General features: G+C 41.9%; 2 protein-coding genes across 5 annotated transcripts; both read left to right on the top strand.

Annotated features, from left to right (window-relative positions):
* The first annotated feature begins 76 nt into the window (after nt 1–76).
* On the top strand, nt 77–15,115 carry SS18L1 (SS18L1, nBAF chromatin remodeling complex subunit). 4 transcript variants are annotated; one of them, XM_027697523.1, is made up of 11 exons: nt 77–174; nt 4,139–4,215; nt 5,164–5,248; nt 6,069–6,213; nt 8,161–8,358; nt 9,371–9,535; nt 10,448–10,549; nt 10,952–11,044; nt 11,679–11,798; nt 12,544–12,671; nt 12,871–15,115. In XM_027697523.1, exons 2-11 carry the CDS (start codon nt 4,139–4,141, stop codon nt 12,895–12,897), a joined length of 1,140 nt encoding a protein of 379 aa, XP_027553324.1. In that variant the 5' UTR covers nt 77–174; the 3' UTR covers nt 12,898–15,115. The 4 variants fall into 4 exon arrangements, with proteins under 4 accessions (XP_027553324.1, XP_027553323.1, XP_027553322.1 ...); XM_027697522.1 differs by having other exon boundaries at nt 81–200; nt 4,137–4,215; XM_027697521.1 differs by having other exon boundaries at nt 81–214.
* Nucleotides 15,116–16,613: 1,498 nt separating this feature from the next.
* On the top strand, nt 16,614–21,804 carry MTG2 (mitochondrial ribosome associated GTPase 2). Its single transcript, XM_027697580.1, has 6 exons — nt 16,614–16,796; nt 18,456–18,603; nt 19,231–19,346; nt 19,929–20,147; nt 20,825–20,963; nt 21,342–21,804. The coding sequence occupies exons 1-6, from the start codon at nt 16,614–16,616 to the stop codon at nt 21,734–21,736; spliced, it is 1,200 nt and encodes a 399-aa protein (XP_027553381.1). The 3' UTR covers nt 21,737–21,804.
* Nucleotides 21,805–27,997: the final 6,193 nt, after the last annotated feature.

Genomic DNA, 27,997 nt, shown 5'->3' with positions numbered 1-27,997 from the left:
CCGCTACGCTCCCGGCGTACGCACTCGGCGCACGCTCCCGGCGCACGGCCCGCGCGGCGCCCCCGCCGTGCGCAAACGGCGCAGGGGCCGGAACGGGGGACCCTGGAATGGCTCGCGTTGGGAAGCGCCTTGGGAGATCACGCCGTTCCGAGTGATCTGTAGCGCTAAAAAAATACGAGATGTTGTTTTCTTCCCGCGGAGGATACACCGGAAAGTAAGAGACGGTGTTAAGTGATTTGAGGAAGCCGCAGATGTAACTGGGGCTATGCGGGGTTTTCATGGATTCACGGAATGACGGAACGCCACGGGTTAGAAGCGACCTTCAAGCTCATCTCATTCCAGCCACGGCAGGGACACCTTCCACCAGTGCAGGTTTCTCCAAACCCTGTCCAGCCTGGCCTTGGACACTTCCAGGGATGGGGCAGCCACAGCTTCTCTGGCAACCTGTGCCAGGGCCTCACCACCCTCACAGGGAAGGATTTTTTTCCTAACACCTCATCTAAACCTTTTCTCTTTCAATTTTAACCCATTCCCCCTTGTCCTGTCACTCCACGTTTTTGTAAATTCTCTTGCCCCATCCTTCCTGTAGGCTCCTTTCAGGCACTGTCAGGCCCCAATTAGGTCACCCCAGAGCCTTCTCCTCTCCAGGCTGAACAATCCCAACTCTCTCATCCTTTCCTCGCAGCAGAGGTGCTCCAGTCCCTCTGATCACCTCGGTGCCTCCTCTGGACTCGCTCCAGCTGCTCCCTGTCCCTGCCGTGCCGGATCCCGGCGCCGGACGCGGCCCCACGGACCGGTCTCCCCTCAGCGGGGCCGGTACGCACTTTGCGTACGCACCGCTCGCGGTTACGCACTTTGCGTAGGCGCCCTTCGCTGCTCTGCCCGCGCTGGCGCGCCCGCCGTACGCAGTTGGCGTACGCAGTTGGCGCAGCGGGCGGCGCGGCCGAGGCTGAGGGAGCCCGGCGGCCGGGACGCACCATGTGCGGCCGGCGGGGAGGCGGCGGCGGGGCCGCTCCCGTCCCTTCCCCAGATCGCCGCCGCTCCCTCCCGCCGCGAGGCTCCGGGGGTTTTTTGGGGGACGAGGCACGGGCAGTGCCCGCCCGCGGGGGGTGCGGTGCCCGCGGGTGGTGGCGGGGCGCAGATCGTACCATGTGCGGCCGCCCCCCTGGCCGTGCACTGCGGAGAATCCTCGCACGGCAATAGCAGCCAGATAATAACAATATTATTAGAGCCTGGGACCGATATATTATAGGCACATAAAACACCCCCACCATGTCGGTTGCCTTTGCATCTGCTCGCCCAAGAGGCAAAGGGGAGGTCACCCAGCAAACTATCCAGAAGGTAAAAGAGCATGCTTTTATACAGACAATTTTAGACGTTTATTCCGTCCACGCTCCTGCAGCTGGAGGCTGATTTCTAGGGCGATCAGGAAAAACTCGAGAATTTGCGAGGGCTGCAGAGATGGACAGCTGGAGAGAGAGGTGGGGGAAGGAGGAGGAGGAGGAGGAGGTGGAACAAAGCAAAGGTGTTCAGATCGCTGCAAAAGAGAGCGAGGGAAGGACGCAGGGAATAAAATCGGGATGGCACGTTATCCCCGCTGCTCGCCAAGGGGAAACGCTGCCAAGCAGACATTGGGAAACGGCAATAAAATCTGCAAATATGCGGTTAATTTATGACGGTGTGTCAGCTTCTGGCCCCAAAAAGAATCCAACCTAAAAAAAAAAAAAGGAATTAAAATACTGAATTTACAAGGGCTTTCTTTTGTATCTGGATGCAGAATTTTAATCTCTCAGAAGATAGAGGGAGCACCAGCCACTGGTATTTTTCATATACTATTATTATTATTATTATTTGTGATGTGCTTATTGATGTTTAATGACAAACAAAGGTTTTGAAAGGTTTTCTCTGGAGGGGAGATCCCCGCGTGGGTCTCGTGTGGAGGCCGAAGCAGAGTTGGGAAGTTATTGTTTCCTATTGCACACATGCTGACCCCCCTCCTCCTGCAGAAGGTGACGGTCAGGAACGACGAGGCTGGAAATGTCAATAAAGAAACGTGCATGTTTTTACTGCGGCTGCTATTTGTCATTTGTGTTTCTGTCCCGATTTTGGCCGTTCCCACCGCCCAGGTGTGTTGTGGTGGCAGCCACGTGTGAGTTCTGTGTGGTCCCTTCCCGAGGGCTGACCAGTGGAGAAGTGCCACTGCAAACACAGCAATTAACCCATCACCAGGGGCTGTGCAGCCAAGCCATGAGCTGGTGCCAATCCACGGCTCCAAGGGGAAAGAAAACCCTCAGAGGAAGCCTGTGACAGAGCAGAGATTCAGGCAGAACAAACTGCCACGAGAGAGGCTGAAGGGATGACTTGCATCTCGGGAAACTGTTTGGAAACATCCCATTTTGTGGAGCTCACGTGGTATTTTGAACCGATTCATTTTAAATACTGAAATATTTCAGGCTCAGTGAAGAAGTTTTTCTCTGACCTCCAGATCAGTTGGAGTTATTTCATAATTCAGATAGTTTGTACTTAAACCCATGACCTGTCACAGACAAAGGGCAGATAAAGTATCTTCAGTTTGATTTTCAAGCCCTTTCCCTTTTGCATATTCAGCAACTTCATGGGAGTTCTTTCTGTACAAATAATGAGTAAAACCCTTTCCCATCCCAGGTACATTTGATGGCAGTTTACTTCAGGGCTGTTTGTCACTGCTGGGCTGTTGGCAGTGATTTTCTCTTTGACAAGTGGCAATGCTGAGGAAGAAAATTCCAGGCACGGGAACTGGATAGGATTTATAGTCAAGGATAGAAATGGGGCAGAGAGGGGGGCAGATGCTCCTGCATTTTTTGAGCAGGAACTCCAAAGATCCTCATTAAAGTGAGCTTTTTAGAACACATACCAATCTCAGTGAAGAAGAAGAAGAATATTCTTATTTGCATTCTTATTATATAAGCAGCTTGGGTTTATTTATTAACTCGATTTTGATAGTCTTTCAAAGCTGTTCTTATTCCAGTATCAACTATTCCTAAAATAGAGGAAGTCAGTGCTTTTGGCAATAGAGCAGTGATGATGGTGCTCTAAAATAGTTCATCAATTAACATTTATAGGGCAGTGAACTTCAATGTCTTCTGTGTAATGGTTCTTTCCTCAAGAGTTCTGTCCTGATGACACAGTGGTTCAAAGTCTTGCAAGCACTTGGTAGCAGTGGTACCTACAAACAGTATCATGTAGAGGTGAATCTAAATTTTTAAATGCGGGTCTTATTATTTTATTCATTCACCTGCAGAAAGCTTGTCACAATCACAAGAAATCTGAGGGAGAGAGAGAAACTATTATATTTGAAATTTTAAACCAAATCAAAGGATATTTTAAGCTTTTAATTGTATTATGAGTTCGTTAAATAAAGGTCAGTGGTCATAGACATAAATTAACTGATTACAAAAAGGTTTGGGTTGGAAGGGACCTTAAAGATCATCTCGTTCCAACCCCCTGCCATGGGCAGGACCACAATGTATATATTGTGATTATATATATATATATGTATATGGTCTATAATTACTCTGTGTTTTCATTTTAAGTCCTCCCTGTATGGGGACTGAACTACCCCAAAGGACATGTTGGGATGTAATTCTCTTAAACGTGGTTTCAGTAGCTCCAGTAATGCAAATTTTATACTTCATCAAGTTCAGCAGTTGGCACACACTAGTCCTGGGCAGGAAAACTAGTAGGTTTAATTATTTGAAAGTTTGTTTCTTATTTAAATGTAGCCATGTCAGTAAAATCTGACATTTTGGAAAGCTTTGGGTGATATTTTAGAATGAGGCAGAGGTGTTTCATAGTGACAGCGTTTTCCTTCTTCAGCATCAAAACTTATCTGCCATTGAAGGGAAAAAAAGGTAAGTCCATTCATTCTTCTGTGCTGGGTATTTCAGTTAACTGCTTTAAAGGTAACTTCATAAGTGAATGATTTGAAAGCAGAATCCTGTGGCTCAATAAAGTCACGTGTAGGTACTTTGTAATATCCCAAGGCAACAAAACTGCACAAAACACCATCCAGTGCCAGGGAAGGTGGAGGATAACAAAAACACAGGACTTCCATACCATTCTTGTAGTAACACGTTTTGATCATATTTCTTTTATGCAGATGCTAGATGAAAATCACCACCTAATACAGTGTATTATGGATTATCAGAGCAAGGGGAAAACTGCAGAATGTACTCAGTGAGTATTATGGGTTTGGGAAGTTGTTGGAAATTTTTGGTACTTCTTTTCAAGAAGAGTACTGTGAACAGTTCTGGTGACTGATAACTGAGAGAATAGTTGGGATATTCTTTTAGATTCACTTGTATTAAGAAATGTACATTGTTCTTGGAAGTTTTATTTCTGAAGTATTTGAGTATTTAGTATTTACAATATTTCAACGGGCCATTTATTAAAAGAATTATAAACAAATATGGTTACCGGACCACTTGCTCTACTTTGCCACTTTCCCAGATATTTTCCCCTTGTCAAAAGAAAATGCTAAAACCCCCTTTTCTTTTGCCTTCTTGGCACGGTCCCTGTTTCCATAAGTCTGCCTCTTCCCTTTGCTCAGTGGCACAGCTGTCAGTTTGCTTTGGAAACCTTCCTGTTCTTTATTACGAGCTTTTCCAGTTCATGGAGAACTGTGAAGGAGCACAAATGGCTCTGGTGGTGCTTACTTGAGCAAACACTCCAGTTAGAGCACTCTTGAAAAAAATCTTGTTCTTCTCAGCTTGCTGGCAGGGAAAACAGGTTTTGGTTTTTAGAGTTCTGGAATTTCATTACTATGAGGATCCTTGTTAGACAGAGGGAAAGTGGCTGATTGTTGGAGCAGCTGACTGGGTGTCAGTCCTCAGAGGCTGAGCTCCAGCTCCACAGTTCAAAATGCTTTCAAAGGAGAGTGTATTTTACCTCTCCCTTCCCCCAGGTTTATCCTTTTGTAAAAGAGGTGTTGAATACACTGATTCTTGATGGAAAACATGACAGCACAGATAGAGGTCATTACTGCTGCTATTTATTTAGGACAGATCAAAAATGGGCTAATGTAATTTAACTAACCATTTGTAAATAGGAAAAAAAAAAGAGACAGGTTTGGAATTTTCTGTATTGTTAACCCTTTCCAAAAAAGCTTTTCTCCTTGTTCTGTAGATACCAACAAATCTTGCACAGAAACCTGGTTTACTTGGCAACAATAGCAGACTCTAACCAGAATATGCAGTCCTTGCTTCCTGCTGTAAGTACCAGTCTACCTTCAATTAACTATGCCAGAGGGAAATGTTCTTTGATTCTGTCACTGATCACTATCAATGAACCATATTTTGGTATTTTTCCAGCTAAAAGCTTTGAAGTGGCCAAGCAGGCCACCAAGCAAATCAAAAGTTACTTTTACTGTGTTTAAAATACATTCTTTGGGACATTTGTGTTAATCTCTGTCTCCAAGGGTAAGAGTATTCTATACAACATAACATATAGAGTACAATACTCTCTATACTGTAAATGGTGCAGTGGTACAGATCTGAACAGCTCCATTTGTTCCAGATCCATTATTCTTTATCTGTTCTTAGTTGGGGGAAAAAGTGCCAGTATTTTATGTCAAAAATCTAATTCAGCACTTGGGTATTGGCTTTGTCTTTAAACATTGTGTTATTCTTGCTCAGTGAATTGATTTGGGAGGTATCACACGTAACACAAACTACAGCATAGCTTGGCAAAGGTCAATCTGTCAACACACTTCTGTGTTGTCTTTGCTAATGCATTCCCTGCAGTGCTTGTGTTCTGAAATCCGTGTAAGTGGGGAAGGACGGGCACAGAAGCCAGAATCTGTGACAGGCAGAATTTTAAGACATTCCCTGTGCTGCCTGTCGGCTGCTCTGTGTCGTGCTCAATGTCACTCACACAGAGTCGTCACATGAAGAAAGGTTTACACAAAACGTGAAGGACACACATATTTAGCTGAGGCAGTTCTTAGTCATGGTCAGACTAATTTGGGGGCTATTCTTTTTCTAATTAAAAACCTAACCGAGAATTTTGCTTCTCCTCCTTGTTGTTTGCAGCCACCGACGCAAAATATAAACTTGGGCCCTGGAGGGATGAGTCAGAGCGCATCCAACCAATCTCTCCATTCCCAGAGCAATCTCAGTGATGCCATTGGGACGGGCCTTCCTCCTTCCTCCCTCATGCAGAGTCAGATTAGCAATGGTGAGCTTTGGTCCCCTTTGTGCTGCTTTGCTGTTGCTTGGCAACAAAATCATTAATGCAGAATATACTTAGAGAGCTGGAAAAGACCTCTCCTAACTCACCTTTCAGGCATATGGGGATTTCAGGCACATGCTGAAATCACCACAAAATGGCTACAGGCAGTAATGGTGTTGGCTTCTACAAGGACTCCAGTGTGCTTTGTATTTCTGCGGAGGAAATTAAAAATATTTTTTAAAAAATGCATAATGGAAATCACCAAGAGGCATCCAGGTTTTTAGTAAGAAAAATTATATATTGAGGCATTTTTTCTCATGAAAGTGGTGGGGTTGGCGAGGGTAAAATGGAATTAATTGCATGACTAACCACATAACCAGACCTTTAAATTGCAGACCTTCCAGGATATGTGCCTTCTTACAAATCATTTGGTGTTGCACTAGCCTTTGTCCTCTACAGAAGCCTGCAGAGATTGTACTACATAGCCCAAGAGTTTGCACATTTTGTATTAATAAGATAATATAATTTGTCTGGTTTTGTTCACACAACTACAATAATTGAAAACCATTTTTTTTTAATCTGTGCATTTTATATTATGAATTATCTGTTTATTTCATAGTTCATAGCTACCTAGCCAGGTAGCTGTGGGTCTTTCCCAGAGTAACAGAGCAAAACCAGTTTCTATAAATAGAAATACCTGATTGTAAAATCACAGACCTTGGCAGGGGGACTCAAGAGCAGATGCAAGCTATGAAATTACTTCTGAGTTTTTAAAAATCCATTTGTGACCAAGATGATTGTACCTTTTAAACTAATGGATGAGGTACCTTCTTTAAACAGCTACAACTTATAAAGTGAACTTACTAAATTTTCTAGGGCCTACTTATACCTACTATAAGTAATATAGTAAGTCAGTCAGAACATTGTTTTGTGTTACTAAGAATTAATGTTCTCAGTGTTGCTGTTTCTGGGTTCTCTGATTTGCCCGCCACACTCCAGGTCTTTGTAATAATTTAGTGCTGATTGAAAGAACCAGACTGGCAGTCCTGAAGACTGGAATTATCCACGGGACAGACCAGACAGGGCAGTTCCCTCAGGTTGCTCCAGCCTGGTACTAAACCCAGCCTGAGTTGTGGGGTTTCAGGGTAGTTCCCTCTCTGCCCAGTCACCTGAGCAGTGCAAAGTATTTTATCATGAGCAGTATCAGTGCACTGGAAAGCTGACTGAGGATGTAGCTACACTTCAAATTGAAGGTGTGACTGAGAAGGCAGTAAAGTGCCTCTTTGAGTAGCCTGAGTAACAGCAGCAGTGATAGCATGTGTGTGCTGTGAGAGTAGGACACTCTTGCTTGATAGTGGTTTTTTTGGAAATTAGGAGTAAATATGTAGAAACAACTCAAATATGTGGGCTCTGGGACTTGTGAAAGCTTCTCATCTAATGGGAATGGAGAGGGAAGTGTGTAATGAACAGGTGCAGAGTTGTAAGGGAGGGAAGAAAAGGGAAGAAGCCATACAAGATACTACATTTTATTCTTTATTGGTCTCAGTCAGGACTTGACAGGAATCACCTCTGTAGGAGAGTAGCTGGATAATTCCCTACACACGTCAACACATGGATGTTTCCAGAGTTTTCTGAAGTACCTGAAATTACTGGCATTTGTTAATTCTACTGCCTCCAAGGAACTGGTTGTAGGGGCATTGCTGCTGGTTTTGTTCTTCCTGTCTGTAATCCTGTACAGCCTGGATTTGGCTGCCAGGAAGAGGAGGATCACTCCAACTGTGCAGTAGGCAGTTCTAATTCCTCTGTAGATAACAGGACATTTTAATAATGAAGATTAGGGGGGTTTTTTGTCCTGTCATAAGGTATTTCAGAAAGGCTGTGAGGGCTTTAACGCTCACTGTACATTGCCAATAACAGCACAGATTTTCTTGTTGCTCTCTCTGATTTTTCCAGGTCCCAACCACGTGTCTATGCAGCAGTCAGGCCAGAACACTATGCCCACGACCTCTCTGAGTATGACTGTCAGCAGTCATGGGACTGGCCCTGGTTACAGCCATACAGTGCCTGCGTCTCAGAACGTGCCAATGCAAGGCCAGGGGTCAATAGGCAATTATGTCTCTCGAACAAACATCAACATGCAGTCTAACCCAGGTAACCTCCCTCTTCCTCCTTCTGGGCCAGCTTGACTTTTCAGTGACCTCAGAAGTTTACCACCACCACATGAATTTGTTCTGTAAATATTTTCTGTAGACAGTGACAAACATACCAGAGGAAAAGCCAGCTTTAAGACATTTCTGAATTTCAAGGTGTCAGGCGCCAGTGTAAGTCAGAACAGTTTCAGACTTGCTTTAACCTATACCAGGTTACCATGGTTAGTGATGAGCTAGGGAAAAGAGGGTTAGACAGAGGTGCAGCAGCACTATCTGATACCCCTGGCAGCAAATCCAGGGATCTGAGGGATCTGGGAAGCCCCTTTATCCAAGCTGAAAGAGCCTGCCAATGAGTGTAACACATTTACTGTTTGTACATTACCACCCCATTTTGTTATTTTACTGATACTTCACGCTGCTTGCAGGGCATAGAGAAACTAGCAGACAACTCAGTTAATGTCTTAATCTAAATGAAAATTAATCTAAAATTTAAAAAAAGCTTGCTCCTGAGTATTGAATGAGATGTCTCATGCTTTAGAATTGTTTCTGACAGCAAATTTAGGGATCAAATAAATCCTAGAATATCAGTTTATTCAGACTGTATAATCATCAAGTATACAAGAAGATGGGAGCAGAAGAAATAGTTTATTAGAAAAGCAATACAGCAACGAAATGGTCAGGAGGTAGAGAGCAACAAGCAGCAGTTCTTGTTTCTTTAACCCTACTGTAATAAGGTTTACATTCTTTTAAATAAACTAACTAATAATAATCAAGGCTGTATTGTTAAATATCTGACTGAAGCAAATGGCAAGAACTGGCCGTGTAATAACCTCCTTTCTGGATTACAGTGCAGAAGAGTTAAATAAATGGAGTAGGAAAACATCTCCCCCTGTGGAAAATTCACAGAACTATCAGGATGCACGTTAGTTGGAGGTTTTAACTTGCTTCCTAAGAGACTAGGGAGAGAACTGCCACATCCTTTTAGAAAACAGTATTTTCCATGTACATTGCAGTCTCCATGATGCACCAGCAAGCAGCAACATCACATTACAACTCGGCACAAGGAGGGAGCCAGCACTACCAGGGACAGTCCTCCATTGCCATGATGAGCCAGAGCAACCAAGGCAACAGCATGATGGGGCAGCGACCCATGGGCCCTTACAGAGCGTCACAGCAAGGTAAAATCTGCTGTTAGATCACTGATGTGACTGTTATTAGATTGATGATGTCCAGTCCATCCTGTGGGGCACACGAGTCAACAAAATTTCCTAGTCACGCTTACGAGCAGGGAATCCTGTCCAGGAGCACAGGAAATCCCGAATGGTGGAAGTGTCATGACAATGAGATGAACCTGAATCTATTTTCAAGATTTATCTATTTAATTATTTCAGGTGTTTAGAAAAATAATTCTGTCTAAAAGGGATCATGTATCTCTAAAGAAAAGATGAACAATTTGATATACAGCTCATTGAAGCCACTGGGAATCTTTGCAATTCTTTCACATGGTGTTGGATCAGCCGTAACATGGCACAGTTAACAAGGAACACATTTCTGCAAAGAAGATATAGTTTGCCAGCAATTAGAATGAAAAATTAGGCCAAGGAAAGGAAAACACCAGAGGATAACTATCATGCTCTAAGACCTCTCTGGAAAAAGTTCTAAGAGGTAATAAAGCTGCTAGACTGATTCTAACATAAGCTGAATTTTGCTAATAAACAAATCAATGTATTAATTAAAATATATTTTATTCTAACTGTTTTCTTGAGCATGGAATCCATTCCTGTGCTTTCTCATAACTCAGATTAGTAGATGAAATGTAGCCATTGCTTTCAGTGTTGCTGCAGAAGTGAGTGGTTCTAGGATGTGTTACTGACTGCTGTGTAATTTCAATTTCAACCAGCTTTTTCTGAGAATACAAATTTATTTCCTTTTTCTAGTGAGCAAAACATCATTATAGCTCTTCTCAATATACATATCTTGTTTACTTATCTAGACATAAATGCTGTTTTCTTCAAAAAAAATAGATAAGAGAAACCCATCCCTTAGGAGTCCACAGGCTCAGGTTGTTCTGTCTTGTCTGTGCCTTGCAGGTTCCTCGCAGCAGTACATGGGTCAGGAAGAATATTACAGTGAACAGTACAGCCATGGCCAAGGCTCATCAGAACCTATGAATCAGCAATACTACCCAGATGGTAATTCCCCTGAGCTGGAGTCACTGTGACACTGGTAAAGTGCAGAGCACCGTGACTGCCACATCCAAGGACATGGCAAACCTGTCATGATTCATTTCCAGTTTAAATGCTAGAAAATTCTAGTCCCAGGGCATGGCAGCCTGGTATAAAACATACTCATCAGTGCACCCTGCTATCCAAACTGCTGCAAATAGAGCCCAAAGCCCAGTTTGGATTAATAAATGCAGTAGATTTATCCATAGGTGTGACTTTCCTTGCCATGCGTTTGCCCTCCCACCTAAGGGGTCTGTATTTCCTCTCAGCCTCATCTTGGTGCATAAGCAGCTTCACAGTGTATCATTCAACAACATGTGTATAGTTATATCAACAATGTATGTGATAAATCTTTGTGACTCCTTGCAGGACACAGTGATTATGCCTATCAGCAGTCATCCTACACTGAGCAGAGCTACGACCGGTCGTTTGATGACTCCACACAACACTATTATGAAGGAGGTAGGAAAATAGATCAAAATCTTAACAGTAGTATGTCAGTAAATTCAGTATACTATTAAGATATTTGAACTCTAAATTAATTGGAGATATTAATTATGATACAGCAAGTTGGCATTTAGGAGAAGCAATGTCATCTATAGAGCCTCTATTCATTTTACTGTTTCAGGATACAGCAAATGGAATTTCCACCATAGGCATTTCAAGGAAATGCCAGTAACAACTAGATAAGTGGTCTTTCTGGGATATATGAATAAACATCATTATCTAGAAGAAAATACAGTGGGAGGGCTTCTTGAGAAACTGGCTATTTACCCAGGCACCCTTATCTTTGTGACTTTGTTTTTCTTCTGAAACACTTCTGGGGTGAAAAAAAATCCTTTGGGGAACAGGCTCCTTATTTGTTTGTTTAGTGATGTGTATAAAAAAAAAACTCTCCTATTCAAAAGAAATAAAAATTACCAAAGAAATAAACATCCTGCTTAGCAAAATGCAATCATCTGTTTCTGAAAAGAAAGCTCCAGAGTACAAATTCCAGGCCAAGGCTCCTTCTGCCTTTGTTTTCCTTATGATCCGTGTGTACAGTGAAATACCTGCCTCATCTCTAACCAAATGATTTCAATTGTCCCCTCCTTAGGAAATTCTCAGTACAGCCAGCAGCAGGCAGGATACCAACAGGGAGCTGCCCAACAGCAAACATATTCCCAGCAGCAATACCCAAATCAACAGAGCTACCCAGGACAACAGCAAGGATATGGTAAGAAAACTGTCCTTGGCTGGTCAAGGGTTTGCAGTGCTTCATCCTGATGCCTCATTCCTAAGCTAAAATAGGCTGTAAACTATTTCCTTGATTAACCTTGGTCATTCATGTACCAAAATTAGCCAAAAAGCTAGTAAAGGGATTCAAGGCAGTAACATACATTAGTGTACCACTGCATTCCATACTGTTATATTAGCATCCTGAATCCCTCTCTCTTTTGAAAGAAAGTTAGAAAATAGACATTTACTTCATGGGGACTTTGTGTTAAACATCATCAGGAGGTCACTGCCTGGGTTCCCAGGCCTCCTACACATGTAGTCCTTCAGAACTGACATGAAGAACATCAGCAGTCCAGAGAATCCCTCCTCCCTCGCTCGAGGCACAGCCAGATTAGATAGGAACTTAAACATGCAATTGTTACCAAAATAAAGACCAGGTAGCTGCATAGAATTAATAATTGAGCTGTGCCAACACAGGTTTCAGAGAGGCAAATCACTTAGAAGTATATCACATTTTCTGAGCAAAGTGTAAAACCTGAAGTTTACAGTGCTGCATCTACATTATTATTAGTATTAACACCTCCTAGTGTAAAGCTAGAGGGGAGGTCTAGGCAGAATTTACTCACAGTTCGTACTCACAGAACTTACTTTTTTGGCATTCATGTTTAACATTGGGGGGTAGTTAACCATAAGAATCCCCCCAGCAAATCAGGCCTTAGTAATGGAGTTTCCTGTCTTCTCAGGTCCTGCACAAGGAGCCTCTTCACAGTATTCCAGCTACCAACAGGGACAGGGGCAGCAATATGGAAGTTACAGAGCTTCCCAGACAGGCCCATCCGCTCAGCAACAGAGGCCTTATGGCTATGAGCAGGTAAATTGTCTAAATCCGTGCTCTGAAAAAGCAGATTTAGCTGTTAGCTCTGCATATAAATCTATCTGATAATTTGGTGCAGGCGCATTGGTGATACTTCAGTGGGTCTTGTAAAATTCACAGACCAAAAGAAATTGCCTAACTCACTGTAAGCCTCCAATATATAAGCCTTCAACATTTCTATTTCTCTTTTTTACAGGGACAATATGGAAATTACCAGCAATAAAGGAATACGATGCTGTGTCAGATTTATTTCAATGGTATCTTCTCCATCTTTCGAACTGGATGTACAGGCAGTTTTGATTAATTGTAATATGTTGGTTACCCCTTAGCACAAAGCAGCGTCTGTATGTGAACAGTGTTCATTTCATGCTGGATATGAAGCAGTGCACTACTGGTAACAAGACAATGCTTTAATGGTTTGATATTTGGTGCTGTGTATAGTACTGTATGTTGATACAACGCAGAAGTTTTCCATTTACCCCCTCCCCTTGCCCCATTCTTGATGTTTCTAAATAGCTTTAGGATCATTTGATCACAGTTGTGCCCCGTTCTGGAAAACAGCCAGGTTGTTCTGCAGTCTGGCTCAGTACAAAGCCCATCACTCACATCTCAGTCCAGGGAAGTTCACTGTGGTAGGTTATTGATCTTTTTCTAACTGAATGCATTGAAGATTACCTGCCAGCCTCCAAAATCCATGGCTCTTAACTTTACTTCTTAAGAACAAGCGGATGGATACATTCCTTTTATAAAAACAGTTCTGTGCTAAAATTAACTGCAACTTCTGTAATACCTACCTACCGAAACCTTATAATTCAGTAATCCACATAAGTCCACATTTCTGTTGTAAAAGGTACAGAAAGAGGACCTAAAACTATGATTGTGGGAATGTTGATCATTAGAGGCACCTTTTATCTGTCCATGTAAACGGAGCTATTTCTGTCGTGGAAAGAAAAATAGAAGGGAGCTCTGGGATCTTCAGTGTCCACCTGCTCAACATCAATATTGCTTCATATCGTGCTTAGCTGAGAAAAACATCTGGCAAAAGTCCCGTCTTGAATATGCTACTCCAAATTTTGTAACTTGCATATACATTTTCACGCCAAATTTCACAAGCAGGTGGCTGGCATCCTTCTTTAGTTCTGGTTCTTCTGCTGCCCTTGCTTAGATCTCCCAGCAAGCATTGTAACCATAAATGTTGTCAGATTTGTTGGTCTGTTGTTCTTACAGTTCATCATCACCTTTATTTTCCTCTTGTAGCTTGACAGAAATCATTCAGAAGTAAAAGAAAAAAAAAATCCATCTTTATTGCAGATAAGCAACTAAATTCAGCTTTAATTGTGAAACACTATTATGCATATGGAGAGGGGAGCTATTAATGGGGTCAACCAGTGAGGGAATACTTATAGAGGGAGAATTTAGAGATAAAAACTAGTGGTATGTAAAAATCAGTATGAACAATGTAAGTCGCTTCTATTCAGTTTTATATGTTCTTATAAAGTGTTGATAAAAAAAAAAAGAAGTACTTTTAAAGTGCTTATGTAAGTGTTGAACAAAATACTGTGTCCAAATTTGTCTGAGGCAAAAAGCTGGGGTGACTGTACCCCACGAGCATTTTTTAATATGAGATTAACTGCAAATTTGCAATCTAGAGTAATCTCTGTAGGATTTTCTCCTTATTCTTTGTCTGAACTGGTATATTTATGGGATTTCAAGTTCAAGTACTTTATATTTTTAAAAACCAAGACCACAAGAAAAACAGAACATCTCTCAATTCATTACTATTTTTCCTTTATAGGAAAGTCTTTAACTGGACAACCGAAGAGTTTACTGTTAAATGTTGTCCAAGCACTGCCCTTCCTATGTTAATAATTTCAATTACTGGTAAAATAGAAGACATTTTTTTAGTCAGTCCTCATTTCTCTCATCTTTCCTGCTGGTGTTTTCATACAAATAAGTACTCTCAAATAGCAATGAACAGAAAGGAAGTAAGATTGTTTTCCTTATAATATTTAATATTATAGGTAGCCAGAAGAACGCAGTATTGCTCTTTGCCAGCTTGGAAATATGCCTTTTATGTGGTTTTTGAAAGTGCTGAAATGCTTTTGAGAGAATATAAACAACACTTAAACTGAAACAGCAACATTACATCAATCTGAAATGTCTTACATTAAGAACTTCGTGAATGTTGTGTATATAATGTATTTGAAAGAGCACTTTGGAAATAGTTTGTACATTTATTTCCTAATTTATACATGATTTTTGGTGTTAATATTTCTAATTGTTAATAACAAAATGTTTATTTAATGTGTTGTCCATTTTTATGTATTAATGTGGAAACAAAGTGATGCCAGCATTTTGACTTCTTCCATGAATTGTATCATTTTCTGTTTTGTAATACAAAATGCTTGAAAACTGTTTAGGTTAAATATTATCTGAAAATGAAGTTGGTGGTACTTTTCTTATGACACATAGAATGGAAACAACAGGTAAAGGGAGATTATTTTGAGCTGTGCCTTCTGCCCTACTTCTCTGATGGTGCTTATATAAGTGTTATGGTTATGTCATGGATGGTTATAGAATCATAGAATGGTTTGGGTTGGCAGGAACCTTAAAGCCCATCTCGTTCCACCATGGGCAGGGACACCTTCCACTAGACCAGGTTGCTCGAAGTGTCCAGAGGATGGTGACAGACTCTTTTCAGAGGTGCCAAGTGACAGGACAAGGAGCAATGGCCGTAAACTAAAACACAGGAAATTTTACCTCAACATGAGGAAGAACTTCTTTCCATTGAGGGTAGCAGAGCCCTGGAACAGCTGACCAGGGAGAGCATGGAGTCCCCCTCTGTGGAGACATTCCAAACCCACCTGGACGTGTTCCTCTGTCACCTGTTCCAGGTGACCCTGCCTTGGCAGAGGGGTTGGACTGGGTGATCTCCAGAGGTCCCTTCCAACCCTAATGACTCTGTGAAAGCCCCACTCAACCTGGCCTTGAACTCTTCCGGGGACGGGGCATCCACAGCTTCTCTGGGCAACCTGTTCATTGCATATGACAAAAGCTTGTCAGTGGGTCACGCTGAGTGATGGTGTGGAGGGATTTGGGGCCTCCTCATGGGGCAGTGACACCGTGGGCCACCACCCACACCTGCACCTGTGTTACTCCAAGATCACTGTGGGAACAGCAACTGTTAGCACTGGTGAGACCGAGGAGGCCAGAGAAGGGATCCCTGAACCCCTGGGACAATCCCCAGTATCAATCCAGGCTGTGGAATGAACTGATGAAGAACAGTCCCAAGGAGAAGAACTTGGGGGTGCTGGTGGGTGAGAGGCTGGACATGACCCAGCCCAGAAACCCGTGTGCGGGGCTGATCCCACACGGATGGGGGGATTTCTGCCCCTCTGCTGCCTTCAGCTCTGGGGACCCCAGCACAGGAAGGACATGGACCTGCTGGAAGGAGTCCAGAGGAGGCCACCAAGGTGGAGCACCTCTGGTATGAGGAAAGGCTGAGAGAATGAGGATTGTTCAGCCTGGAAAAGAGGTGACCCAATTGTGGCTTTCCAGTACCTACAGGGAGCCGACAAGACGGATAGAGACTATTTACAAAGGTGTGGAGTGACAGCACAAGGGGGAACGGCTTCACACTGCAGACGACAGGTTTAGATTAAATATTAGGAGGAAGCTCTTTGCTTTGAGGGTGGCGAGGCCCTGGCACAGGTCGCCCAGGGAAGTTGTGGATGCCCCATCCGGGCTGGACGGAGCTTGGAGCAACCCGGTCTAGTGGAAGGCGTCCCTGCCAGCGGCAGCGGCTTGGAACGGGATGATCCTTAATGTCCCTTCCCACCCAAAGCATCCCGCGATCCAGCGATCCGCGGGCTAACCCGGCCCTCACGGCCCCACAGCGGCTGCGCTGCGGGCGCGGGGCGGGCCCGCGGTGCCGCGGCCATGGCGGTGCCGGCGCTCGGGGCCGGGCTGGGCCGCGCCGCTGCTGGGGCTGCTCTGGGCGGCCGTGCCCCCTGGAAGCCCGTCCTGCTCCTCCTCAGCCCGCCGAGCTTCTCCACGACCTGCGCGAGGTGCGCCAAGGACAGGCGGCTGAGGCAGAAAAGAGCCATTACGGAGCGGCAGCTGGTGAGTTCCGAGGGGGCTGCGGGGCGGGCACCCCCCGCCCGCCTCAGCTGCAGCTCCCGCCTCCTCACACCGGGCTGCTGCTGGGAGGAAGTACCGGCCAAAATATAATAAACTCTCGGAATAGTGAGGAAATGGGGCTGCCCCGCGACATTACGGTGTTCAGAGGGGTCACAGCAGCGGTCACCCTTCCTTTATGCCTCTTTGGGGAGGGTCGAGAAAGCAAAAAGTCTTTTTTAGCTAAAGCTGTAAATCATTTAATAATAAATAAATAATAAAACAATATAAAAAAAATTAGCTTTAGAGCTAAAATACTGCTTTGTTTCTCACTGTTTGTTTTTGTTGTTTTTTTTTTTTTAAGTCATGCATAGTAGCCAGGTGCCAAACAGGTAGCATTTTATGTCAGACTGCAGAGTCCTAGAATTTATTCTTCGTCTTAATTTTATAGTTACACGTCTGTGGAAATTCCTATTTTTTAATGATCCATAAATCACTTCCCAGTCAAAGCCATAGTTTCCCGTCTCGCCGTGTGGTGGTGCCAAATACTTATATAAAAGAGGCTTTTTAAGGCATCACTGGTCTTAGTATAACTTTAATTATCAAGAGTTCGGTTTTGAGGGTTTCTTTTCTCTCAGTTGCTTCTCTTTGGTATCAAAACACTAATAAGACTTTTTCTCCCTCAGATACTATTTGGGCTGTTTATTTAAAGTGACCCTTATTGCCCATTCTCATGAAGTCCCTTTAGTAACTGACAGAATTTGAATGTTACGGAGTTTCTCTTTTCCTCTCTCTATGTAAACAATTCCACCTGCCTAGATAAATGTGCTTCTCTAATGTTTTCCCTCTGGAATTTCAGCCCACTTTCGGAAATAGGTAAATATCGTCAAACCTGTTTTTCTGACAGAAAAGCTGAAACATAGTGCAGCATAATTAGTTTGCCAGAAGTCAAATATTAAATTAATACTAGAAATAGAGCCAAGATTTGGAATTCTCTTTACACTGTATATATGTATGTATTTTAGCTCCTGAAGAGTTGGTGTGGCATATGCTAAGATTTTCTCTGCTTATTCTGTTTGCAAGTACTTTATCCTGTCAGAAGATTGTAGTTTGCCTTAATTTCATCACCTGGCGTAGAAAGCAGTGAATTGGTGTGAGAATATCCCTCTCACATGAGCACTGTGCCCTTTTTGCAAATTTCAGTTCAATTTTAAGAAGCAAAAAGCTATGAATTTGTTTGTTTTTTTTTCATGAGTAGGGACACAAGTGATTTTGATTTATATTGTGGTAGCTGTCTTGAGCTACTTGTCAGCATTGTATAACTGTATTAAAAGGATGCTTCTCCTGATATAAGTTCCCTTAACATGAATTTTATATTTCTGATGCCTGAGCTGCTGCGTGAAGTTATATCAACATAGCCTCAAGCATCTGCTTTTAAGGGGGTTCTTAAAAATACTTGAAAAATGAGATCTGCTTTTCTTTGTTATTACATTTAGTACACTGCATTTAATTGATCTGTGAATGGCAGCAGAGTTCTGATATATTTTTATCGTTGAATGAATTTAGTCATGACTAAAAATAGCAGGCCTGCCTATTATTAAAACTTCTTGGAAGATGACTCTGATAAATTGTACTTAAAGTGTACAACCCCTCCTCTTGTTACAGACACGATATTTCGTGGATCACCGGAAAGTGCGCGTGGTCGGAGGACAAGGAGGGGCAGGGGGTTTTTCCTTCTACAGCGAACCCAGGAAAATATTTGGAGGTCCTGATGGTGGAAACGGAGGTGATGGGGGTCATGTCATTTTGAAAGGTAAAACTTGCTAAATCTGTTTTGTCTCGTGTTGTTGTCTTACTGCTTAACACCCCACCCCGGCAAAAACAGCCCTGCATGGATGGTAAGGAATGGTAAATGTCAAAAATGTTAAAATGGTTGCTTCTGTGTGAGGTGTCTTTGCTTTTTAAGCTTTGTCCTGAGCTGTGGTAATGGGGACACAAATGACACTGAAAGCCTTAGAAAGCTTTTGGAAGATCAAGGTGTTTTGCACATATATTAGTGGCTGTTGCCTGACTGTGTTATGATAAGGCTGGGATCTGAATAAATTTTCCTCTTAAGATGAATAAAGCTGCTTCTGCCTCCATCCTGCTGCAAAATCTGCTAATCTAGCAAATTAATTTTCCAGAGTATTTTGTAATGGTTGCTTTTGAAATGACCACTATATTAAGTGCATCATTAATAAACCTAAGTAGTAAGCAAAGGCAGTTAAACTTCATCACAACTTAGATTAACATTAGTCTGCCCTGCTATGTTATTGTTGAGACAGTAAATAAATATGCATTCATGCAGTATTCAGAAAGGGAAAAAACAGTCAAGAGGTTGCTCTTCTGTGTCTGTTTTACCAAAACATTGTGTTCAAAATATGTGTATTTTGCTTTACAGCTGACCGGCAAACAAAATCACTTTCTTCAGTGCTCCCCTTCTATCAGGGTTTTCATGGAGAGAAAGGAGGAAGAAAAAACTGTTATGGAGCTAATGGTGCATTTGTGTATGTTAAAGTAAGTAAATGAGCGTTGCCTGCTGTGTGTTAGTTTGGTACAATCCTGATTTTCAAGCTGGAGAACCTTATTGTGAGCAAATCTCCTGCGCATGTTTGCAGGGAGCCTTGTGTGCTGTCTGCTGAGACAGGGCTGGTTGGCACAGGGCAGATCAACCTGCTTTAAGTTGTTCATAAAAATTAGACTTCTTTGGAAGGTGCATCTAGTCAGAACAATTTGCTTTACTTCTAAGGGTCATACTTAGAGCAGTCTGAGCACAGTGCTTCTTAAGTAGGAGCAGACTTCTTTTCTTCAGCTGTCCTGTTTTGGTGCACACCTGCAATGTTTCTTATCTTGCTACTGTTCTCAGGCTTCTTTATGGTTCTGCTAACACTTTAATGGAGGGTAGATGTCTGACAGTGCTCTTTGAGTTGAGAAAGTGAGCTTCCTGAAATGCAATTCTGTTTTTGGATTCTTCAGGTTGAGAATATGGAGCAGTGATTTTCAGCAGATCTGAAATTGTCTGGTAAAGGACCTGCTGCTGCCAGCTCTGCTGCAGTCTTTGAGCTTCCATGTAACGCTTGCATCTCTCTTCACTTGAAGGTCCCTGTAGGTACTTTGGTGAAGGAGGATGGGGAAGTTGTGGCTGACCTCACTCAGCATGGTGAAGAGTATGTTGCAGCTTATGGAGGAGCTGGAGGGAAAGGGAATCGCTTTTTTCTTTCCAATGAAAACCGGTCTCCAACATTATTTACTCCAGGAGAGCCAGGTCAGGAAAGGGTCCTTCATCTGGAACTCAAGACAACAGCTCATGCAGGATTGGTGAGTTGCTGTGGTTCTTCAGCTTCCTTATCATTGTAGGATGACACTTGACTGACTGAAGAAATAATGGGTGATAACATTTTCGTTAGCCTCTGGCTTGCTTGTTTAGAGATGCAGCTCAATGCTTTCTTGCTGTTACATGGTAGAAAGGTGTCCACAGTAATTCACAGAGCTGTCACTCTCTTGCTACTTGATGTTGTCCTGCTTCTGCTAAAATCCACACTATATATAGAAAAGCAATGTGCAAGATTCATCAGTGATAGGTGATGATGTACAGCAGCTTTGTCTGTTGATTCTGCAGATGAACAAGACAGTATAAAGAATTCTTCTAAATTAGTTTGTTTTCTTGTTTTTTTTAATTGATAAAGTTCGCATAATTTATATTTCATCCCTGTCTTTCTCTTTTTACAGATAGTAAACATTTGATTTTGTTAGATCCAAGTTTAGCATCCTCTGAAATGAAAAATGTATTTAGGCATGAATGCCAAGTCAACTTAGGGCTTAAACTTTTTTCATAATGGAGTATGGAAATGTTTTAACACCAGCTGGTAGAGCTGTTAAAGTTATGCTTTGCCGCAGAGTGTTCTTGCTGTAGTTCAACAACTGCAGAATAACTGTCTGGTCTAGTGAAATTTTGCATATTTCTTTAAAGATTAAGAAATGTGTTTGTATTCCAGGTGGGCTTTCCCAATGCTGGCAAATCCTCACTTTTGAGAGCCATCTCCCGTGCAAAGCCAGCCGTGGCTGCCTACCCCTTCACCACCCTAAACCCCCATGTTGGCATTGTCCACTATCAAGACTATGAGCAAGTGGCAGGTAAGAATTGGAGCGTGTTGTGTGTGCCCTGATGGCAGTTTGTGTCACCTGGGCAATGCTTTGAAATGGTGCAGAAGCAAGTTTAGCAGTTCCTGTAGAATTCTAAAGAACTTCAAGCAAAACTATACTGAAAGCCCATATCATGTTTCACTTGTTGGTGCCACCCTTAATATCTAACTAACAATCTGTATTCTGTCTGGAACAACCTAAATTTAGGTGTTTTAAAAGATAATAGCCAACTTAAGGTGAGGCGTGCTTTAATATTGATGCACTGAGACATAACTCTAAAAGTATTTGCACTGGCCAATAAAAGGGATTTGTTATTTGTTTTTTTAAATTGAATATGGTGGATTCACTGTGGAATTTCTCCCATTGCAGTTGCTGACATTCCTGGCCTAATCAAAGGTGCTCATCAAAACCGGGGCCTCGGGGTGACCTTCCTGAAGCACATCGAGCGCTGCCGCTTCCTCTTGTTCGTGGTGGATCTCTCTGTGCCTCAGCCATGGATTCAGCTGCAAGACTTGAGATATGAACTGCAACAGTACGACAAAGGATTGTCTGAGAGGCCTTGTGTTGTCATCGGGAATAAGATTGACCTTGCTGAGTCCAGGATCAACCTGCCGCTCCTCAGAGAGCGGGTGGCTGAGCGGGTCATCGCCTTGTCTGCACTGACAGGAGACAACTTGGAGGAGCTGCTGTGGCACCTCAGAGAACTGTATGACACTTATGTGAAGACAGAACAATCACGAGGGCAAAGCCCAGTCAAGTGGTAGGATCCAGAACTGCTGTGGGCTGTGCTGGAAGGAGAACAAAAATAAAATCTTCATTTCATTAGATTGCATCTCCGTGGCTTGGTTTCTTTTTTTCTGGGTTGTTTTCTCTTTTAAAATGCCATAGCACAGTGTGTGGATTTGTTCTGGGCTGCTGCGTTGGAAAGATTGTTTTGTTTGTTTGTTCACCTGGAGGTGTCTCAGGTGTTTTACAGCAAAATTTGAAAATTGTAATCATGATGGGTGTTGAATTGGAAACCTGGATCTTGTTTGGCATTAGATAGTTAATTATGGGATGAAGAGAATGCTATCTAGTAGAAATAGCTGAAATTCAGGATCTGCAGAAGATGCTGGTTTGTTTTATGAATTGTAGCCAAGTTTATTCTCAATTTTCACTAGTCAAAAATTCTAAAATAAGGTGGTCCCATGTTTATCTGTTTTTATACAATGACCAATTTGAGTCATCTTCTCTTAAACCTTTTTCCTTCTCTGCTGTGATTTCGTGTGAGTTTTTACCCTCAGAGGAGGCACAGCTCCTCAGTAATTTTAGGGAGGAGGAGCACAAAACAAAAGCAATTAATGACTGAAACGTTTCCTCATTAGTATAAATAATTAACTATCTTTAAATGCTGGTAGCAGCTAAGTAGCAGTATGAACTAGCCAGGTAACAGCCATTTGAGACTCATTCTGGGTTCTCCCATTTCCTTGAGGAATCTCAAGCAATGTTCTGAGAAATTCTAGGCTTAGATATTTCAAATAGAAGAAAAATACAGTTCTTTGTCCCCCCTTCTTATTTTTTTTAACTGTGTGATTTTTTGGACCATGTTCTTAAATTTTATTCTCTAGGAATTCAGAAATTTTGATTTAAGAACAGTGGATCTTTGCCCTCTCATGCTGAAGGAAGAGTTGCTTCTGTATACTCTGGTTATATTTTGTGTAAAAGATAATTATGCTAACAGTGAAAAGTCAAAATTTATCAAAACCCATTAAGCTTTTTCTTAAAGGACCTTAACAGGCTTGTGAAATACTGAGACACAAATACTGTCAACAGTAGATGGAATTACTGAGTGGGTTTAAAAAAAACCAAACCAGCTATACCCTATAACCATTTTTTCTAATACACCACAGCAAACGTGATAATTCTTTCTGCTTCTTTCATTGCACATTTTGCTTGATTTCATCTCTAATGCTTTGGAATGGCACATCCTTAAAAGACTGTCTGTCTGATGCCATGAACCATGGGTTTTTTCCTGACTGCCTGTGGCTGGAAAGGGACAGTCTTGTTCAATCTCTAAATTACAGCTCCATTCATGCCCTCCTGTGATATCAGCGTTGGGACCAACTCTGTAATTATGATTATTATTGTATAATTAGAAGTAACTTTACCTGTGTAAGAAAGCAGGTCCATACCTCTTCTTAAGAGCAGCAAGTTTTTAAATCTCAAAAAGTGCAGGGTTGACTCAAATCCCTGAATTATCTAATAAAATTATGGTTTAAACATGTAGTTACCTCTCCTAAATTCACATTCTGAGTATTTCTATTTGTGATCACGTGTGGGAAGTAATCTATAAGCAGTGATATTGGTATAAATAGGATCAGGAAGAAATGAAAACTAGTATTAAATCCTTAAGTCTCTCGTGTTTTGCTTCAGCCCTGGAATTTACCAAACTGAATTAAGTACGAGTTAATACTCAGTTCTCTCCTTTTGTTTGGTTTACTGCAGCATTTTTGGGCTTAACCATTGTTTTTCTTTCTATAGCTACAGGCTCTTCAGCCAGTTTAATAAAACCAGAAGGTTGCCTGAGCACCAAAGCTGGTGCAGCTTCTTTGCAGATTATTTAATACTGCAGATACTTTGCACTCTCTGACTGTGCTTGAGAGTGCCAGAAGCTGTTTTAAAAACCTCTGTGCTCACAGGAGGTTTCACCCTTACTCTTGGTGCTCACTGTAACCTCAGTTCTTGAGGGGAGAGCAGTGTTATTTACTGATCTGTGAAAAGCTCAGCAGATTTCCTGACAGCTTCCCAGAATGTCCTGTTGATCCCGGAATTGGGTTCTTTGTGCTCAACACTTCAGCCACCTGCTCTGGGGTGACAGCACCATGTTCTTGCAGGGTTCAGAGAGGCTTTGCAGGATCCCTTCCTCTGGTGATGAAAAGTGCCCAATAGCTCCAGCTTTAGCGTTGGAACAACTGTTTGTAAGAGCTTGAACTTACCAGAATCAATCCACAGCTGTACCGAGGGGAGTCACCTCCTGCCTCAGGGCCCCTGTCAGTGCAAACAGCAGTGACTGTGCTCACAGTGCTGAGCAAATCACTTGGGCCACGTTTCTCCAGAGTGCTCCTTCAGATCTAGCATGAAGATCTCCTGGACCCCATTCCAGTGGAGGCACAGGGCTGAGGAGGAGAAGAAAAAATAATTCAGTTAAGAGACAGAATGATGAATTGTTTCAGGGAAGAGTTAAGTGCTATAGGATTTCTTCCCACTTTTTTTGGCTGGGGTTATTTTGGTGGATTTCTTCTGTGTGACTTTCCTTAACTACTTTCTGCTTTCCTCTGCTGAGCCTTTGATGCTGTCCTTGCTTTTTAAGCTGGCAACAGGAGAGATGTGGTAGATTTTATTTCTCATGCTGACAATAAGCCATGGGAATTTAATGTGAATTGAAGTCCAGTCAATTCTCTATTTCCTGGAGGAGCTTGAGCCATAATTTTGTTTAGCACTTCACAGTTCTAGTACTCATCTTTTTAATGCATTTTTTTTTAGTACATGATTATAACACTATTTTGGTGCTAACTGTAGGGTTTTTATATTTATTTGCAGTTCTCTCCCCCTTTGTAAGACCTTAGAAGATGTAGGTGGTTATCAATTGCACAAAAAAAGAAAAGAGAGTGGTAATGTAAAAACAAGCATTAGAAAGGACCACACTTTTAAACGTGGATATTGAGGACTCAATGCAGTACATGAACTAAAGTATTGAATCAGTGTGTTTAAGCATGAGATATTTTGCAATCTGCTTTACTTGTGATTTGTAAAGCACTTTTTTATATTACCTAATTTATTTTATATTAGGGAAATTTCTTTCGCTATTGTCTGTGTACTTACTAAACCTCTTCATAGTGATTTCTGGTTTTAAGTAGATTTGTGGTGAGTGAGTCAGTACTCTGACTTGACCATGTGTAACAACTTATGTATTGTTTTGAAATATTAATTCAAATTACAGAATGACAGGAGTGTCTTTGAACCAGAGATGCTTGTGGTGTGGGAGTGGGATCTTGCCATAGTTTGTACACGTTTGTACGAGCTGCTGGATACAAAACCACAATCTAACTGCTTTGCTGTCCTGTCTTCCAGAGGATGCTGTTAACTGGGCTTGATGGCCAACACCTGCAGTGTCGGGTTAATGTTGGGACCAGAGGTCAGGTTGCAGGTGTGCAGCTTAATGAGCTCTTAAATGAGTGGCAGGTGGAATAAAACAGGGAGCAGACAGGCTGCTGGAATGTCAGTGTGTTGTTTGAACTGCTAACTCTGCAATGGAAATTAAACAACACTGAATATATAATATTTCAGCTTAATCTTTCTACAAATATTGTTGTGTGAAATGGATTTTTGTGAGTAGCAAGGTTACGTTTACCTTGGGAGCTTTTGTTTTTGGGAGCACCGTAGCCCACAGGAAGAACAGGTAAGTTGGAGCTCAGCATCTCTTTCACAGCCCTGTCGTAACTGAAAGTTTTATTTTGATTTTGGACTGCTAATAATGAATTCATTAGCATTGTGAAAATGGCTTTGGTATAAATTAAACCTCCATCCTGATACTGCTAAACTTCATCCCAATGTTGACGTGGGCCTGGCCTTTGAAAAACAACTTTGTTTTCTGCTTGTCTTCCATAGTGCAGGTTCCAGTGGCATTCCCCAGGAACAAGTTTTCCCATTTTGTTAAACAGGGATTAATTCTGCCTGCACTACAGAGGTCTGGGAAGACTGCAGTTGTTACTGTTTGGAGGGGAAGTTACATTTGTGTGCCAGTAATGATAAGGGATGATTTTACAACTCTTGATAACAGAACAAAGCTCCCTTCAGGCTGCACTCTCGATTTTTCCTTAAGCAGTTCTGAAATTTATCATGTGTTTTGTGCCCATTTCTCTGAGACATAAAACTGAGCTGGTAGGACAAAGGCAGGGAGATTTTTTTTTATCAACCTTGTTTTAATGTTGAGACTGTGTTTGTCCTTCATTTCCCCACCGAGAGTAATTTTTCATCTCCTCTCCACTGACTGAAATAGAAGGGTCTGAGGAGGCACGATTTCTCATCCACAGGGCTTGGGTTTTTTATTCTGCCTTTGTTTATATAAAATATTGTTTTGACTCCTTGAAGTGTGCATTCCTTGGTCACCTCTGTTCTTTGCTTATTGCTGTACTGTTATGCCACTAAGTTGGTGACACGTATTTGTATATTATATATGCATTGCCTGACTGATGAGTGAGGACAAAAGGCCACCCATACTACTAATCCATATAGTTATGGTTTAATAACTGACTTGTTGTCTGCATGTTTCATTTCAATAAGAAGTAATGGCAGTGGCTGGTTACTTTGTTACAATCCATTTTATTCTGGTAATATTCCATTAATTTTAATTGGAGGGACTGGCATGATGCAATGGTCACCCAGGCTTAGGTTGGTGGGGTTTTTAACTGGAATGTAGCGCTGCAGCACACTCAAGTGCTGTTATTTTATGTCATGATTAGTGAGCAAAACAAGACACAAAACATGGAGAGCCTTGCGCTTATTCACATATGCTGAAAATGTTTTATACAGACACAAACATCTTTTAAAAATGCAGGTTTAGAAATGCACTTAGATCCGGCCTTACTAACACTGATTGAAAAGCAGGACTGCAAACGAACTGCTGAACAAATTATCTTTTGTTATTCAAATGCTCAGTGGGGCCTTTTTGTCTCTGTAACTGGGGAAATCGATAGGCAATTAATGTGCAGGTGAGAGTCAATATTTTAGAAAGCATCTTATGGTTTGGGATCAATTTTCGCCTATGGTAAAGCTTCATCATAGTTTAAAGATTTCTCATTTGAATCTTGACATTTGGTTTCTTGGTGCTTAATTACCACTGAGGCTGGAACATCCCTGTTTTCCAAAGACGTGTGAATCCCACCCAGTGCATCCTTTGTACACACTCTTAATCAGCCACTGATAGAAGTTGGCTATTCACTCTCTAAATCCAGATAAATTAATCTTCCACTAAAAGTGGAAAATGCTTATGAAGAAAAATATTTGCATGAGGCAATGTAATTGCTAAAACACTGGTTTGTCAAGAAGACATCTGTGATATTATGGATGAAGTATCCATATTTTGATTATCTTATTCATGAAATCGCACTGGTTTGTGGCTATTCATTTCCTGTTGTTTTCCTCTGTTATAAATCAGGAAGATGAGTTTGGGCAGCCAGAGTGCTTTGTCCAGACAGGACTCACATTTATCACATTTAAAAAGTAACCTGGTAAAAGGTCACTGTATTAAATCAATATGTTTTTTTACTGCATTGCTTTAGAAAACGTTGATTTTCTTCACTTACCCACCCCCACAGCAGACATGTAATGGAAGTTTAAAGCAGTGGTTCAGATCAGCAATTACTGGGATGCTGAAGTGTGTCTAGAAAAACAAAACCTGGTAACATTAAATAACTTCAGTGCCAGAAGTTGTGGGTTTGAAGGTTGCCCATCGATGTGTTGGGTTAGGCCCCATGTTACCTGTGCTTAAGGCTCTTCTATCTATAGACTGAAAAAATGTATTTTATTTTGGCAAGCTACCACAACTCTGTTTCTGTATCAACCAAAATTTTCTAGCTTCATTAACTAATTTAGTTTCATTAACTAATTTATGGCCATTAGGAAAATGGCTTTGAGGGATAAAAATTTCATGAGTTTAATTTTTTTATATAATTATTGTTACAGTACCTAAAGTTTGTGAGTAATTTTTTATTTAACTGTCTTTCACTGGTAGAAACTGGATCACAAGAGGCTGAGGTCCAAATCTAGCCAAGATGGGAAAATTGTCCCACTGATTTTAGAAATTTTGAATTAAAATATGTCTGGATTTGGACCCCAGCGACTTGCATGGTCACACAGAAATTCTGTGGCAAGGCAAAGAACCTGGAATGTGAAAAAAATCTGAAAAAATCTGCCCTCCACAAAATCCTCAAGTATCCACTTTACCCTCTTCATGGAACTGCATTCCATGATATGTTTAGGAGCTA

The sequence above is a fragment of the Neopelma chrysocephalum genome, unplaced genomic scaffold (assembly GCF_003984885.1).
Source record: "Neopelma chrysocephalum unplaced genomic scaffold, ASM398488v2 Primary Assembly neopelma1_119, whole genome shotgun sequence".
NCBI lineage: Eukaryota > Metazoa > Chordata > Aves > Passeriformes > Pipridae > Neopelma > Neopelma chrysocephalum.
Note: the sequence above shows the minus strand (reverse complement) of the source record. Positions and strands in the feature narration are given on the sequence as shown.

Bases quoted from the DNA above. Each gene is read 5' to 3' on its own strand.
- SS18L1 (XM_027697520.1), top strand. From the start codon at position 1,273: ATGTCGGTTGCCTTTGCATCTGCTCGCCCAAGAGGCAAAGGGGAGGTC. The intron at 6,214-8,160 runs GTGAGCTTTGGT...TGATTTTTCCAG, and splicing joins GCAGAGTCAGATTAGCAATG to GTCCCAACCACGTGTCTATG. The intron at 10,550-10,951 runs GTAATTCCCCTG...GACTCCTTGCAG, and splicing joins TCAGCAATACTACCCAGATG to GACACAGTGATTATGCCTAT.
- MTG2 (XM_027697580.1), top strand. From the start codon at position 16,614: ATGGCGGTGCCGGCGCTCGGGGCCGGGCTGGGCCGCGCCGCTGCTGGG. The intron at 19,347-19,928 runs GTAAGTAAATGA...CTTCACTTGAAG, and splicing joins GTGCATTTGTGTATGTTAAA to GTCCCTGTAGGTACTTTGGT. The intron at 20,964-21,341 runs GTAAGAATTGGA...CTCCCATTGCAG, and splicing joins AGACTATGAGCAAGTGGCAG to TTGCTGACATTCCTGGCCTA.